This window comes from Dermacentor variabilis, chromosome 7 (assembly GCF_050947875.1).
Source record: "Dermacentor variabilis isolate Ectoservices chromosome 7, ASM5094787v1, whole genome shotgun sequence".
NCBI classification, from domain to species: Eukaryota; Metazoa; Arthropoda; class Arachnida; order Ixodida; family Ixodidae; genus Dermacentor; species Dermacentor variabilis.
This window is the reverse complement of record NC_134574.1, coordinates 59,418,802-59,433,755: the sequence shown is the minus strand read 5'-3', so window position 1 is coordinate 59,433,755 and position 14,954 is coordinate 59,418,802. Positions and strand designations below refer to the sequence as shown.

The 14,954-nt window shown below is 46.1% G+C and overlaps 1 protein-coding gene across 1 annotated transcript in view; it reads right to left on the bottom strand.

Moving 5' to 3' along the window:
* Window positions 1-10,430: 10,430 nt before the first annotated feature.
* The window catches only part of LOC142589072 (uncharacterized), a 39,561-nt gene continuing 35,037 nt past the window's right edge, over window positions 10,431-14,954 (bottom strand). Inside the window, exon 10 of the mRNA XM_075700856.1 lies at window positions 10,431-10,655. Coding sequence (XP_075556971.1) covers window positions 10,651-10,655 — 5 coding nt within the window. The 3' untranslated portion in view covers window positions 10,431-10,650. The remainder of the gene's footprint in view (window positions 10,656-14,954) is intronic.

Below are 14,954 nucleotides of genomic sequence, written 5' to 3'. Positions count from 1 at the left end.
GTGGGCTTGCGCAGTCCAGGCATACATTATGGTCAAGCACCGCTGTGGTTTCGAGCTGGCACACAGAGCCCCCTTGAAGACGTCGCGCGCATTGTTTAGCCGTACAAACAGAAGAAAGTGGTGACTGGCGGTACGGAGTGGGATGTACAAAAGCTTAAAAAAAACTTGGAGGTCGTTGTTATTCCTGTGTGGTTAATTGCCACAACTAGAAAAGCTGCAATATGGCCCAATCATTCTATTATTTTTCGTGAAAACTACGATGCTGAGTAACGGTGACGTTGGATTCAAGAAGATGCTATTGCATGCCGTTTCAGCTATTTCTACAGCTTCTCCGGCAAAATTTTCACGCGTATTTTATTTTATTGAAAATATATACGCATGTTTTTGATTCCAGAATACATACAACCGGTATTTTTCGACGGTGCTAAGAGTACTATTAGTGCCAGCCGGCCTATAAATGCCCACTGGTTTTACAGCGGTGGGCGGTGCCTTTCACATTGCCTGGCGGCAAAATCAAAAAGGGAGAAAAAGTTGATGTTAATCATAGAATATCACAGTGAACGTAAACGATGTCCACTTTGGTTTAACCAGATATAGCGCATTGACGCTGCACTAGCGCGTAAACCGCGACCGGTGACACGAACATTGGTTATTCTTCTATTCTAGTGAAAATAATGTCCACTAACGCAAAGTGACGCGTAATGTTCATTTTATTGAAAAGTCTCAGCTTCGCACGCAAGGCCAGGCATCGACTGCGATAACAAATTAATAGACAGCTATAGGAAGAACATCTTCAAGGGGCGGCGCAAGACGATGAAGACAGAAGGCAGGAGCACAGAGCACAGCGCTGAACCCACAACTTACTTTATTCGAAAGCATACACAAGCTTATGCACTCGTGCACAAGTCACGTACTCTCCCATCGATGGCGTCATGATCAGTGCGCAAGCAAAAACGCTAAACCCTGTAATATAATGCTACACTATGAGGCGGTTTAAAAATTCAAATTCATTGTCAAAAAAATTTAATGATGGCATGCATACACAGCGCGATCCTTTTTCCCTGATATAGCAGGCCTCAATAATCTGCTTCGTAGTCTGACTTCGATGAGCGGAAAGTATTGTGGTGTCTTCATAGATTTGAGTGCACCCATGCTCAGAGCAATGCCGCGCAACATGTGAGAAGGCATTACCTGTTAGCGAATGCGTATGCTCAGACAATCTAATGTTCAAGCATCGACCTGTTTGGCCGATATAGACGTGACCGAAAGAAAATTGAAGCTCGTAGACAACTGCCATTCTACTATGCACAGGCGGCGACGTGTGCTTAACAGTGCAGCCTTGCCCAGCATCAGAGGAGGCAGCCTGGGCGACCTTTCTGTCAATCTTACCGCGAATGTGTCAGCTTGTTAGGGGCAGAACAAAGAACCTTTACATCAAACCTGCCTGCTATATTCCTAAGGCTGGGATAGTGCACGTACATATAAAATAACAACAAGGTTTTTCTTCTTGTTGTCGGCAGGCTCTCGATTATTCATTATTGTGGGTGCTCCTAATTTTACACGCTTAACAAGCTTCTGTGCAGTCATGCCTGAACAGGTCGATGTCTGAACATTACATTATATGAGCATGGGCGCTCGCTAACGGGAAATGCCTACTCACAGGTCGTGCGGCATTTCTCTGAGCATAGACCTCAGACTCTGCCCAGGCGGCGCTGCGGAAAAAGGCGTCACCAGCGCCCCCATCGGAGCCTTGGCGCGAACTGAGTAGTGCAAGGAGAGCTGTCCGCAAGTGAAGCTGCATAGGCCACAATGGACCCTTCTCTTTCGTTTGTGTTGAGGCACGGTTTCCTAAAAATCAAGGACCTGGAAAGCTTCTTCCGCCCATCCACGCTTCGGAAAGGAAGCTTGGCAGGGCGAAGTACGTGTACAATATAAAATAAAGTCTTAAGTGTTATTTCGGCGTGGTGCAACTGGCAAGTACAGAGAGCATCAGGTTTGTCTGTATGCATATGAGCATAAAAATCTAAGCATTTCAAATTGGTTCATATTGAATATGTCCTGAACACAAGACTTAAGTATCTCCTATAGTTTTATGTATTTTATAGTAATGTTTTGTCTCGCAATTATTTAGAGAGAGTATCCTTTCATAATTTTTTCTAGGGCAGCAAACAGAAAACGTTTTCCAAGGCAGCAAACAGCGTGAGATCGTAACGAAAGAAGCTTCCTACAGTGTCTATGCGCTGCATCTTTCTTTCTCGCAGGAGCTACAGCATCGCTCATAGCTTAATTTAAACTTTGCGCAGACGCTTCGAGTAACAAGCGCGCACAAATAAATGTAAATACACGCGACATTTTTTTTGCACACGTGAATTGCTTCGCAATTACTCGTCCAGTGCTCGTACAGCAACTTCATTGCCCACATTTCAAAAACGCAGTCGAGCAGGCTCAGCACATTGCGAAGCGTGCTTGTATCGGCGCAGGACATATAAAATACCGAAAGTAGAAATGAGCTCGCGTTACAACGATGCTCTAGAACAGGATTTTCAATTCATAAACGAACCAAAATGTTTGGTTAAGCTGACCTGCCAAATCTCTCCGTTCCACTTGTTGACTCAAGCGGAGGCGGACGTCTGTTAAAATGGGAAGATATCGATGGCACATAAGCAGGATGGTTCGCAACGTTGTTTTTTCTGTTACCAACGAATTGGCGGCTGCAAATTTTTGAGTTTTCGCTTGGTTACCACGGTCCTCCGTCAGGGCTACGCAACACAATTACAGAAGAACAAAATTGTCGCACTTTCTCATGTGAGCCGCTGTGTTGTGGGGAATGCAAGTAATCCGATTACCCAACAGGTTGAACGGCCCGTATCCAGCGCTCTCGCCTTTCCCCTTCATACGATCGCGATGGAAATCGGTAAAACTGAACGTTGTTATTCCGTCCTTCACGTTCATGGCAATTTACAAGACAACAGTAGCGTCGATTGCGGCGTTTCTTCATAGCGCGCGGAGCTATCGCGGTTGCCGTCGTTTCCGCCATCGGTCTGAAGAGTGAGCCAGCAAGCGCTTTATGGCAGTTCGGCGGCGCGTCCGACTAGCGCAGAAATTCATAGCTCTCTGTCTGGGTGTCAAATGCGCAAAACACTTGCAATATGGACCAAAATCTAGTTAAATTGTTGTTTCGCCGTCGCCAGCTGCATAGGCAACTTAGCAAGGGAGTCGGGCTTCGCACTACTCAATTACTGCCTCTTCGCACCGCCAGGTGGCGCTACGCGTCTTGCAAAACTCCAGAGTGTGACGTCCATAGGTGCAATCCAATCTATGAAGACAACACAGACTTTCCGCTCATAGAACTCATGTAATCAGTGCTTGACAAGTTACCCTATGTTAGTCGAAACGTATCTACAGCTGCACTCACCAATCATATTTACTGAAGTAGATTGGCGGGAATACTTATTTTTTCCACAGACAATTTCCGAATGGAACGCTTTTCCTAAATCCATTTTTCAGGCGACCGATTTTCAAGAAGCACTTGCGCAGTTGCCGTTGCTGTAGCCGTCTTTGTTGGTTGAATTTTTCTTCCACCTGTAAACTATTTGTGAACTAGCTTTTGTGAACCCGCAGTTGCACTAATCTTTGTTTGACATTGCACCCCTGCTTGAGCCTATCAGGCTTGCAGTATTGTAAAAAAAAAGGAAAAATTCGCTGATGGTTACGGTACTCTGCTTGCGAAATTTCATCAGACCTTCACACGTGTTTCTATTTCGTTACGTATTGGGTGGCCTGGACAATCTGTCTCGTCCAACAAGTTGCAAGCAGAGCAAAGTGTGGCGCGGTGGTCTCGCTAATCAGGAGATCGCGAGATGCAGCGCGTGGACGACGCATTGGTGCAATTTACAGCAGTTGCCGCAGACACATCTCCGCTCATGCAGGGCTTTGTTTCAACGCAGACCACCCGCGCTACTCCAGCGCCATATCGTAGCCATCGTCGCTGCACAGCCCCCTCCCCCCCCCCCCCCGTCTTGCGCGGTACATGCTTTTCTTCTCACGCTTTTGCCACACCCTCCTCCTGCTCTTTCCTCCACCCGCTCTCTTTGCTATCGCCGTCTTCCACCCCCCCCCCCCCCCCCCGCTGCGCTTCTCACTCGCTTTTTTATCCGTCGCTGTGCTCGTTGGCTGGGTTACAGGGACGCGGGTCGCCGGCGACACTCGCCGCAAGGGACGGGCGGCTAAGAACACTGCTTGAAAGAATAAATAAACAAATAAAAACTAGCATAGTGACACGCGCGCACAGGCAAACATGAACACATCTCACTCGATACCTGCGGAAACTTGCTGTCAAATGCTGAATAGAGGAACCGCGGAAAAAGCAGTGAACGCACTCACCTTCACGCTGGATCTTACTTCAACGCGATATAAGCGTCGAGAACACAGAGCACACGAAGCTTTCAGCCATCCGTGCATATGGACTACCTACTCATAGCAGTTCGCTTTCAAGATTAATGATAAAGAATAAATTTCAGAATTTAGATGAACTAAGAGTTGTAGAACGGAAAATGATCTGTCCATACGGCGGGTATAGGCAGTAAAATCACTTCTTTTTTTTATTTCTTTGTCTCGTGGCTGCTAGTAGCTCCATTTCGAGCGCTCCGCGATCTCGTTCTCGTGGCTCTACCGGGCAGGTCTCAGGTCACCGGTCATGCATAAGGAGCTGCCGCTACGCACCATTGAAGTGGGGTGCTGAACGTCCGCTCGTGGCGCTGCTCCTCGTGTGAGGATTGTGAGACGCCTGCTAGCTTCTAGGGCGCCGCAGAAGTTGCTTCACGTACGGCGTCGCGACCACGCGTAGCCTCCGCGTATACTCACAAAACCGTTTGATAACTCGCAGCGCAGCACCTTGCGATCGCGTTCAATACGTTGCCCTTGTGGCGAAGCTGGCCACATTTATTGCGATAGCAATTATCTGGACATTAACAGCGCTTTTCACCCATCACCATCGCCGTAGCCATGATGTTCCGTATGAAGTCCAAGGTCGATAACACCGTCTCCGCGCGCCTTACGCTGTATGTGCGAGGGAAATAGTGTAGAGGGTGCCGACGATCGCGGCTTAATCTCGCCCGCGTGAAAGGGAAGAAAGCGGGAAGGAAGCGCGGCCTCTTCTGTCGCTCGCGACGCACAGGGGAAGGGGAGGGAGGGGGCGGCGTTCTACTCTGGCTGCAAGGACACACGTGGCGGCTGCGTTCGGTCGACCGGCTCTATCTTAAGAGTGGTCTGGGTTGGGGGCAGAGTAGAGGTACGTCGGTGGCTCGTAGTTTTGTGCGTGCTGTGTGTTCCCGGCACTCAGTTTGCGTTCACGCGATTGACAGCACGAAGGTCACTTCGCTCGCTTCTGTTGCCGCGTTTCCTCACGCCAACGTTTCGATAGCGAGTGTTCGCAACCATCGCATGTGATGTGTTCATGTTTGCTGTGCTAGCTGACACCATGTTTGTTATTTAGTTAGCAAGCGAACGTTTACAAGTAGATAGGGCCGATAAACGTAATACCTTTACTTCGTAAGGCTTTCTGCTAACTTGCTATAGCAATAGGTGCTTCGTCTTTCGACGAAACTGCGACTTTTATTTGCACATAGTGCGTTTGACCGAGAATTGTATTCGCGAGCTTGTTTTCGTAAGCACAACACTTTAGGTGCTGCCTCACCACACAGGCTCAGATTCATTATTAAAGCTTCACTTAGCTGTATACATTGCCATATGAAGGTGGCGTTCTATGAGCAGCGGTATCAATATATTTTTACGCCCAAATAAAAGGTTGTGTTATGAGGTGTCAGAAAAAAAGCGACGTAATACCTTAGTGTGCCAGCAAATATCAGCAGTGATTGTTGGCGCTCTTCCTATCGTCGTTATTGTCATAATTATTATTTGTTCTGAGCAGCCACAGTATGGGATGTTTTTTAATACGTAACGTGCCTTTCTAAGTTTATACACAAAAAACAAGTTGATCTTGCTATTCAGAAATTGCAGCTAGAAAACTGTACATGTGAAAGGAATCGATTAGAAAAAAGGAATAATCAAAAGCTTTCGCAATCACTTTGAACGAATGAAGGAAACTACATGAGTTCTATAAAAACACTACAAACATGATATGAAGTTTTCATTTCACACAAAATATGAGTAATACAGAGTCATAATATGACCCGCATATGACGGTGGGTGGCCTCGGCTTACGTTCAAATAGCTAATCCTTAAGCAAAGTCCTTAACTCGTAAACGAAAACTACATATCGCAAAACTCACGGCAACCGCGGAATTTTATGCTGGGGAGCTCAGCCGTCACAACTGGCGACAACTATGAAACAATTTGCAGGGCTATCTTAGCACCGCCAAAACATGGTCGATGCTACGCCATCTTCTTGACCTCACACAAAGCAAGGCAGTCAGCCAGCAAGGAATCCAACGTATCCTCCACAACCATCAGGGTTCTGATGACGAAATCCTGGAGCAGCTGCGGACGCGGTACAAGGCGATTTCGAACCCACACAAGGACAACCTCCAACGTACAGCGGCAGTGACAATTGCGACCTTGACAAGCCGATCACTATCACTCAGGTGCCACAAGCAATCCATGCTCTCACACGAAACACCACTCCAGGCAACGACAAAATAAATAACCAGCTCCTGCGTAATCTGGATGGTGGCACCATTCAATCTCTCACTGACCTTTTTAATCATCATTGGGAAGCGGGTTCACTGCCAGTAGACTGGAAGCATGCGGAAATCGTATTTATTCCTAAGGCAGGCAAAATCTCCAGCTTAGAAAATATGAGACCGATATCACTGACTTCATGCCTAGGCAAGCTTCTGGAACATAACATTCTGAACCGACTTCAACCTTCCCTAGAATCTAGCGACCTCTTTCCGGAAACAATGTTCGGATTCCGACCCCACCTTTCTAACCATGACATCCTTCTTCAGTTAAAGGAACAAGTTCTTGAACACATCTCACCACACAACAGAGGAGTGATTCTAGCACTCGATCTCAAAGGTGCTTTCCACAATATGGCTCACCATGCCATCCTTACAAACCTAAGCCTCAGGAACTGTGGTCGTAATACTTACAATTATATACGCGCCTTTAGAAGCAACCGCACGGCCACAATAGACATTGGCTCACTCAGAACACCGACGTTAACTACCCTCAACAAAGGAACACCACAAGGTGCTGTTCTGTCACCCACCCTTTACAACGCTGCCATGATGAAATTACCTGACAAACCCAACGCAATACCAGGAATCTGGCATGCAATATACGCTGATGACATCACTATCTGGACAACCACTGGTTCCGAAGGAGAGAAACAAGACGCCCTTCAACAATCGACCGACGTCGTCCAGCATAATGCAAAAAACAACCGGTCTGCGGTGCTCCTCCGAGAAGTCAGAACTATTAGTCGTCCGACAGAAATCACGAAGAAAACCCCACATCACACTCACCCTCGACGGCAAAGAAATACCCACAGTAAACCGCGTCCGCATTCTCGGCCTCCACAAACAACAGGACGGTTTAGGCGAATAAACCATCCAACGTCTCAAGCAGACCCCCTTCCAAGTCATGCGAATGGTCAGCCGCATCACCGCCAAACAATACGGACTGAAAGAAGACGACATAACACAACTCGCCCAGGCCTTGATAATCAGCCGCATTGCCTACTCTGCCCCGTGGTTACCCCTCACTCCCAAAGAGATAGATCAATTACATGTACTTCTTCGGAAAGCATACAAGCAAGCGCTCGGCCTACCACCGGGAACAGCGACACTCAAGCTTGATGCACTAGGAGGCCATAATAAAATAAGAGAAATTATAAACGCTCACTTCACAAGCCAACTAGAACGCCTAGCCCTCACACCAACAGGAAGAACGGTCCCAGCGCACCTAGGCTACCCCACACACGGCAAAGGCCACGAGCAAGCATCAGTCCACGAGCAATCTGGCCTCCAACTTCCGGGAGCACATCAAGGTAGCCCCTATCCTCAGAAGCATGAACCCCGAACATCACGCCAGTCGTCTACAAGCTGGCGCATAGACTCTAGAGACAACATATGGCAGTCTCCCCACCATACTATAAACAGATGCCGCGCAGTACCTCCAAAAAGAAGCCATGACGGCCAGCGTTGTCGACCATAACCTTCAAGAGGTGGTCTCGATGACGGTCCGCACTGCCAGCGCCCTCGTAGTGGAGGAGACAACCATCGCATTGGCCATCACCTCTAGTCTGACCAACGAGTGCGTCACAATTATTACTGACTCCCAGGCAGCTTGCCGTAGCTACGCGAGAAACAGAATATCTTCAATCACCCACCGTCTCCTCAAACAAGCCTCCCAATTCCCGGACGTTGAAATAGTATGAACTCCAGGACACGAGTCCCTCCGTGGTAATCAGCATGTGCACGCTGTAGCCCGAGCTCGTGCCTCCCGGGCGCCACAAGAGAGGGATACGGCCGCATCTATGGAGCCCGTACCTTTACAATACAACGCCATACTACAACACCACAGATTGAACAGATGGCAATACCCACCTCCACACAAGACCGTCTCACGTGAAGACGCCGTAACATGGTGACAATTACAGACCAATACATACCCCCATTTAAGCAGACTACACGCAATACACCCTACACTATACTCATACAAATGTCCCCTTTGTGACGACTACGCCTCCCTATTTCGCACCACGTGGGCGTGCCCCAATGTCATGGCAGCCCCAGAAATACCCAACTCCACACCCGAGCAGTGGGAGGCCGTGATGACTAGTTCGGACCCTCGCAACCAGCAACAACTGGTGCGGCGGGCCCGGGAGACAGCAAGAGCCCCAGGAACCCTGGACTAAGGGCGCCTCCCGCACAAGCAGGAAGGCACCTGCTTGTCCTCTGTTTCTTTTTTAATAAATGTTTTTCCTTCTCCTCCTCCTCGTTAAAAAGCCACTTCACGTAAACATTTATGTTGAAAGAACGTACACACATAACACAGAAAATAATTATTACTTGAGAAAATCATCAATGCGTTACCGTGAGATAAATGATACGTCATCGAAACAACCCTCTTCTCAAGTAATCATTGAATCCTCTGTTGAGAAGACAGTAGGCTAATGCTTTTACAGCCCCTTTTTCGTCTTGCTATTGAGCGGATTGTTTTTCATCATCGACCACGTTATTACGTCCTTAATGCGAATGCTTCTTATCCAGCACTCCTTGATTTGGCATGGCGGCTGCTGCTGACGCTTCGGTCAGTTCCTCGGCAAATGTATTTTCGGATATGAACAAATGTGACAAATATAAACAGGTCGAATACAAGTAGCTGCAGAGCTTATACAGTGAGCAACAAAGTAGTGTCCGTAAAGCCACCACTACTTAGGGTAATAAAAAAACTATAGATCGTACATAACAACCACACATATTTATCGGCTCATTTGTATCTCTAAAGCATACGGTCGTGTTACCGTAATGACGTATATATTCAGGGGTCCATCAATTTAAACATGCTTGATTTAGAGCTTTGGTATGTGCGACTGGGTGCGTACCCACTCTTGGTTATTCCTCCAGAATGGGTACGCGGCGATATTACCCAACACATACATATTGCCTAAATATAGCTAGATATCTGTCGTACTTTATGCACATATAAATTTCACTGCCATTCTTCCCACTACAAGCATGGTATATTGTTTTCATCGTGATGGGACCGCTGCGTAGACATCTCGAACTCTTCTTACGTGTGCATACGTGTTCATATGCCGCCTTGAAAAAAGACAAGTTGCCTTGTCGAAACGTTGGCTCCTGCTTTCATCTTGTTCTCGTTTTTCTCAGCGTCTTGAACTTCCATATCCCCCATTACATGTGTTTTCGCTGCTGATACACGTGATTTAGTGCTTTGCATTTTAGTGCAAGCATGTGGTGCTTACTTCTGAGAAGTGTATTGCATAGACATATCAATTGCAACACATATGTTATTCATGTTGTTACAATTTTGCTAGGTAAACTAAAAGCTTTCATGAGGCTGTCCACGCTGCGTAGGTCGAAAGTAAACAAAAGTATGCCCCTCTTATCTTTTTTCACAATAATTAGGCAGGGCTTCACTAAAGTTTCACTTCACATATATTTCTGCTTGTTTGTTGGAGCTGTATCATATATTTTTTTCTTAAGAGATGGTATGTAAAAAACATAACAGACGTGCAGTGAGCACCATTTTCGTGCTCATTTGTACCATTCAGGTTAAGTCAAAAGAACCGGTAAGATATGGTGGGTCAGACAAAATCAACCCTAAGACAAACCACGCCACGCCATGTAATCAAATACCGCATACAAGCCACATACACGCTTAACCACAAGAAGTAAGTTTATCCCTTAAATAAGGAGGCCAGCATGGGTAAGTGACATCCTTAAGCTGTTTATTGGCATATTCGTGGTTTATACAGATAAATGCGCGGCAGAAGCACTGAAAAAGTACTGATAATTATAGCTTTATTAGGCGAAGCATGTTAAAGTGGAGTCCGAAAGTGACCACCGTTATGAAATCCTTCTTTACGCACGACGCCCTTTATTCAAAGAAATCGGTCCTTTATCTCTTCGTGGTCTTAGCGTAGAGCAGCTTGTTCGGGGATTAACCTGAAATAAAAGATTCACATATATATTAAAGGGAATACCAAGTGTTCCTTCTTCAGGAAGAAAGCATGATCATAGGCCAAACTGACATTGGTGAAATTCAGTTGTCTTGTGAACAGTCCTAATGACGCACCCAGAGACACGCGCCGGAACGTTCCCCAACACATTTCAGCGCGTTCGGTGTCGCGTGTTGACGCGTGGTGGTCAAGCGCGTGGCATGTTCCGTTTCCGCATGATGCGAGCCCGGGTAAGCAAGGCGAGCAACTTGAATTTCTAAACACCGCTTCCCGCAAGTTTTTACTAAAGGATGCGCATGTTACGACTTGCGTGTCACGAGGGCTCTAAGGTTATTCACGGCATCTAATGCAGCAACGACAAAATGTGCTGCGAACAGCGGTGATTCGCGCATCGTGGTAGTTAAGTGTCATCTTACCGCGTCGGGAGTAGTGTGACGTTTTTGAGTGCAGCCCGGCACGCATTGACGCTTTCCGTCGCCTTTCTCTGGTTGGGGGTCAATGACAACGCACTAGAAACTGTCTGCACTTCAATATGTAACCTGAGTAAAACATTTTCGTCAAACATAAAATCTCGGTCGGATTTCACAAGTTGTGGTATCTGGTGGGAGCGTTGGCTTAGAAAATGTGGTTATATTAGAGGAAGAATACCATTTCGAGCCCTATTTATGTAAACAAGAAAGGTAACGTCAAAGGGACAATGACGACAGTACCCTGTATTTATTCGGAATAATAAGTTATGAGCTATATAAAGACAACAAATCTACTATTATCGTGTATGATCGGAATTCAGTCGCTGACGGAAAATATCTATTTTGTATTTCACCGCAGCATTTAAGCGGCACTCACATTTGTATCACATTTTCTTTGAAGGAAGGAGGTTCCAGTGTTATAGTCTACTTTATCCGATGTGTACACTTCCATTCTTCGCGTGTTGACCCGACACAGGTACCATCTTCTGTCATCGCTCCTTGCCACCCACCCATGTTCCAGCTTTTCAAGGACTCTATCGCGCCATCACAGTGTTTTGTCGTCAAGATTTGCACCTGCCTGTATTCCGAGAATACCCCCGTGGGTTCTGTCTAAACCTGTCGTTACATTTCAGATGCCTGGAATTACTAACAAATCATCCGTTGCATCTATTGGCTTCAGGCAACTCACCCTGTTGCACATTTCTGCAAAGTACGGAGATACTGTACACGTGTATACCGATGGCTCTGTCACACCATATGCCTCCACTGCAGCTTTCGTCATTCCACATATGATCATCGCTTGGCGGTTTAAACTAGACCATAGCTCAACATCAGCTGCAGCAGAACTTGTTGCCATCCGGGAGGCACTTTGATTTCTCTCCGTGGAGCCTCCTCGCACATGGACAATATTCTGCGATTGCAAGCGAGCTCTTCAAACGATTGACTGTGTCCTCAGAGGGGGCCCGTATTATTCCATGGCTATAGAAATTACAGTGTCTCGACCACGCAGCCAGAAATGGTCACAATGTCACCTCGCACTGGATACCCTCCCACTGTGGCCTGATCGGGTACAAACAGGCAGACGCTGAAGCGAAAATTGCTTTAGATAATGCATGTAAAGTACGCATTCCGTTCTGACGAACAGACACAAACGCCCTACTTCGTCGCGTAAACCGCAACTCTACGTTGGAACAATGGACCCAACCAGATCGACGACACAAGCGATTACACAAATGGGACCAAGAAATGAAATTCCCTATACCTCACAAGCTCAAAAGAAGCCACACGACCATGGTGCATATGGTGCAACACGACCATGGTGCAACCGTTATATGCATATGATATGTGCCAGTGATACCAGCCCAAACTGTGAATGCTCTGAGGTGCCAGAAACACTTGAACATATATTTGTGTGTGTCCCGCGTACGCGCAAGAACGACAGCAACCTGTCTCTTCCATTGGAAAGATCCATGAGAGACAGTTATCTGACGAAGTTCTTTCAGTTCCTTGTCCTAATGCAAACAGCGCAGCCCTGGTAACAAGAGCCGCTATAGCTTTTCTCCAAGCCACTGGGCTGGACGCATGGCTTTAAGAGATGCCACAACTCTGTGAATTTGTTTATACGCATCTCTTCCTTATACCATCTTCATTCAGCAGCCCTTTTCCTCCCCGTCCTTTTTCCCCAGTGTTGAGTAGCAGGCCAGAGCAAGTTATAGCTCAGACCGAACTCTCTGCCTTTCTGTAAATAAATTTCTCTCTCTCGCTACACTGCTATTGAACGCGTGTGACTTCATTTAAACATGAATATTTGAGGCTTCTATAGTGACTTGCAGGAACGTTGATCCCACTTATGCCTGATTGTAGCGGAGAGTTCACTTACGTCTATCAAAAAGATTATCGTGATCATCATCATCATCATGAGCCCATTTTTATGACCACTGCAGGGCAAAGACCCATCCCAGCGGTCTGCAATTACCCCCATCTTGCACTAGGTTATTGTAACTTGTCCCTGCAAATTTCCTAGTTTAATCACCTCACCTAATATTCTGTCATCCTCATTCGCAGGCATTTCGTAACTCCTGTAGTCCACCGGTCATCGGCAGTGCGCAGTACATAGCCTGCGCAGGTCCATTTTCTTTCTCTTAATATCAACTAGAATATTGGCTATACTCGTTCGCTCTCTGATTCACGCCGCTCGCTTCGGGTCGCTTAGCATTAAGCCTAACGTTTTTCGTCCCATCGCTCGTTGCGCGGTCTTTGACTTGTTGTCGACCTTCATTGTTAACGTCCAGGTTTCTGCCGTATATGTAGGACCGGTAGCATGAGATGATTGCATGCATGCTTTGCTTGATAATGACTGCGGAAAGCTTCCAGTCAGGATTTGGTAATGCCTGCTGCGTGAACTTGAACCCGCTTTTATTCATCTTTAATTTCTTTTTCATGATCAAAGTCCCCTGTGAGTAATTTACCTAGATATACGCACTCCTACATAAACTCTAGAGCCTAACTGGGGATCATGAATCCTTGTTCCCTTGCCAAACCATGGAACATTACCTGTGTTTGCTGCATATTAATTTTGAACCTCACTCTTACACTTTCGCAGTTAGAGCCATCAATAATCTGTTGTAATTGATGCCCAGTTTTACTTAGCAAGACCACGTCATCTGCAAACCGAAGCTTGTTGAGATATTCGCCATTCTTCCTCACCGCTAAGCCTTCCCCGTCTAATAGCGTGAATCCTTCTAATAACGCAGTGAATATCATTGGAGAGATTGTATCTTCTTGCCTGATCCGATTCTTGATAGGTAACTTTTTGCGTTTCTTTTGGAGAAGCAAGGTAACTGTGGCATTTTCGAAGATATTTCCCAAAATATCGGCGTCTGGCTCCTGTACTTCTTGATTACCTAATGCCTCTATAACTGCTGGTATCTCTACTGAATCAAATGCGTTTTCGTAATGTATGAAAGCCATATAGAGAGGCTCATTGTACTCTGCAGATTTATCGATTATCCGATTGATGACATCGATGTGATTCATTCTAGAGTATCCCTTCCTGAAACCAGCCTGTTTTCTTGGTTGACGGAAGTCAAGTGTTGCCCTTATTCTGTTGGAAACTATCTTGGTGAATACTTTATACAATACTGAAAGTAAGCTAAGGGGCAAATAATTCGCTCATTCCTTAATGATTCACTTCATATTAGTATAATGTTGGCATTCTTTAAAATTCTGGTACTTTTCAAGTCTCTTTTCGTAGCACTTTTGTCTTCAAGATGAGAGAAATCCTAGACTTCACTAACATATGGTCAATGCGCATTACCCCACCTAACGCCTCTACATGCTGCGCTATGCTACGATCGGTAGAGCGCATGAAAGTATAAAAAGATAAGCGCATGCTAATTTCTAACGGATACGGTAAGCTCAGTGGAACCCAAGTAGTGTATTAAATGAAGAATAAACGCATATATGTATGCCTAGTATTCGTCCTACGACGCTCTGCAGATGACAGCTTGCTGCGCAGCTTTAAGTCAATCATATCTTCTAGAACAAACCTACAGGAAATGGCATGCAACTATTGAATTGAGACATAAATAGAAACGTCAGTTACCTCAAGATGAAGAAATTTTCATGAAACTATCATTTTTTGTCCTTGCGAATGTCAGTCATTTATTGTGTTTTCTTAGTTGCAGATTGTGCGCAACGACTTATCTGGAAAGCGTTTAACCTACCCTGAGCTAAAGATAATTAGCGTGTGCCCCACACAAAGAAAAGATAAGCAGCTTCTAAGATGGTTTCGAAAACACAGTATTGTTACAGTG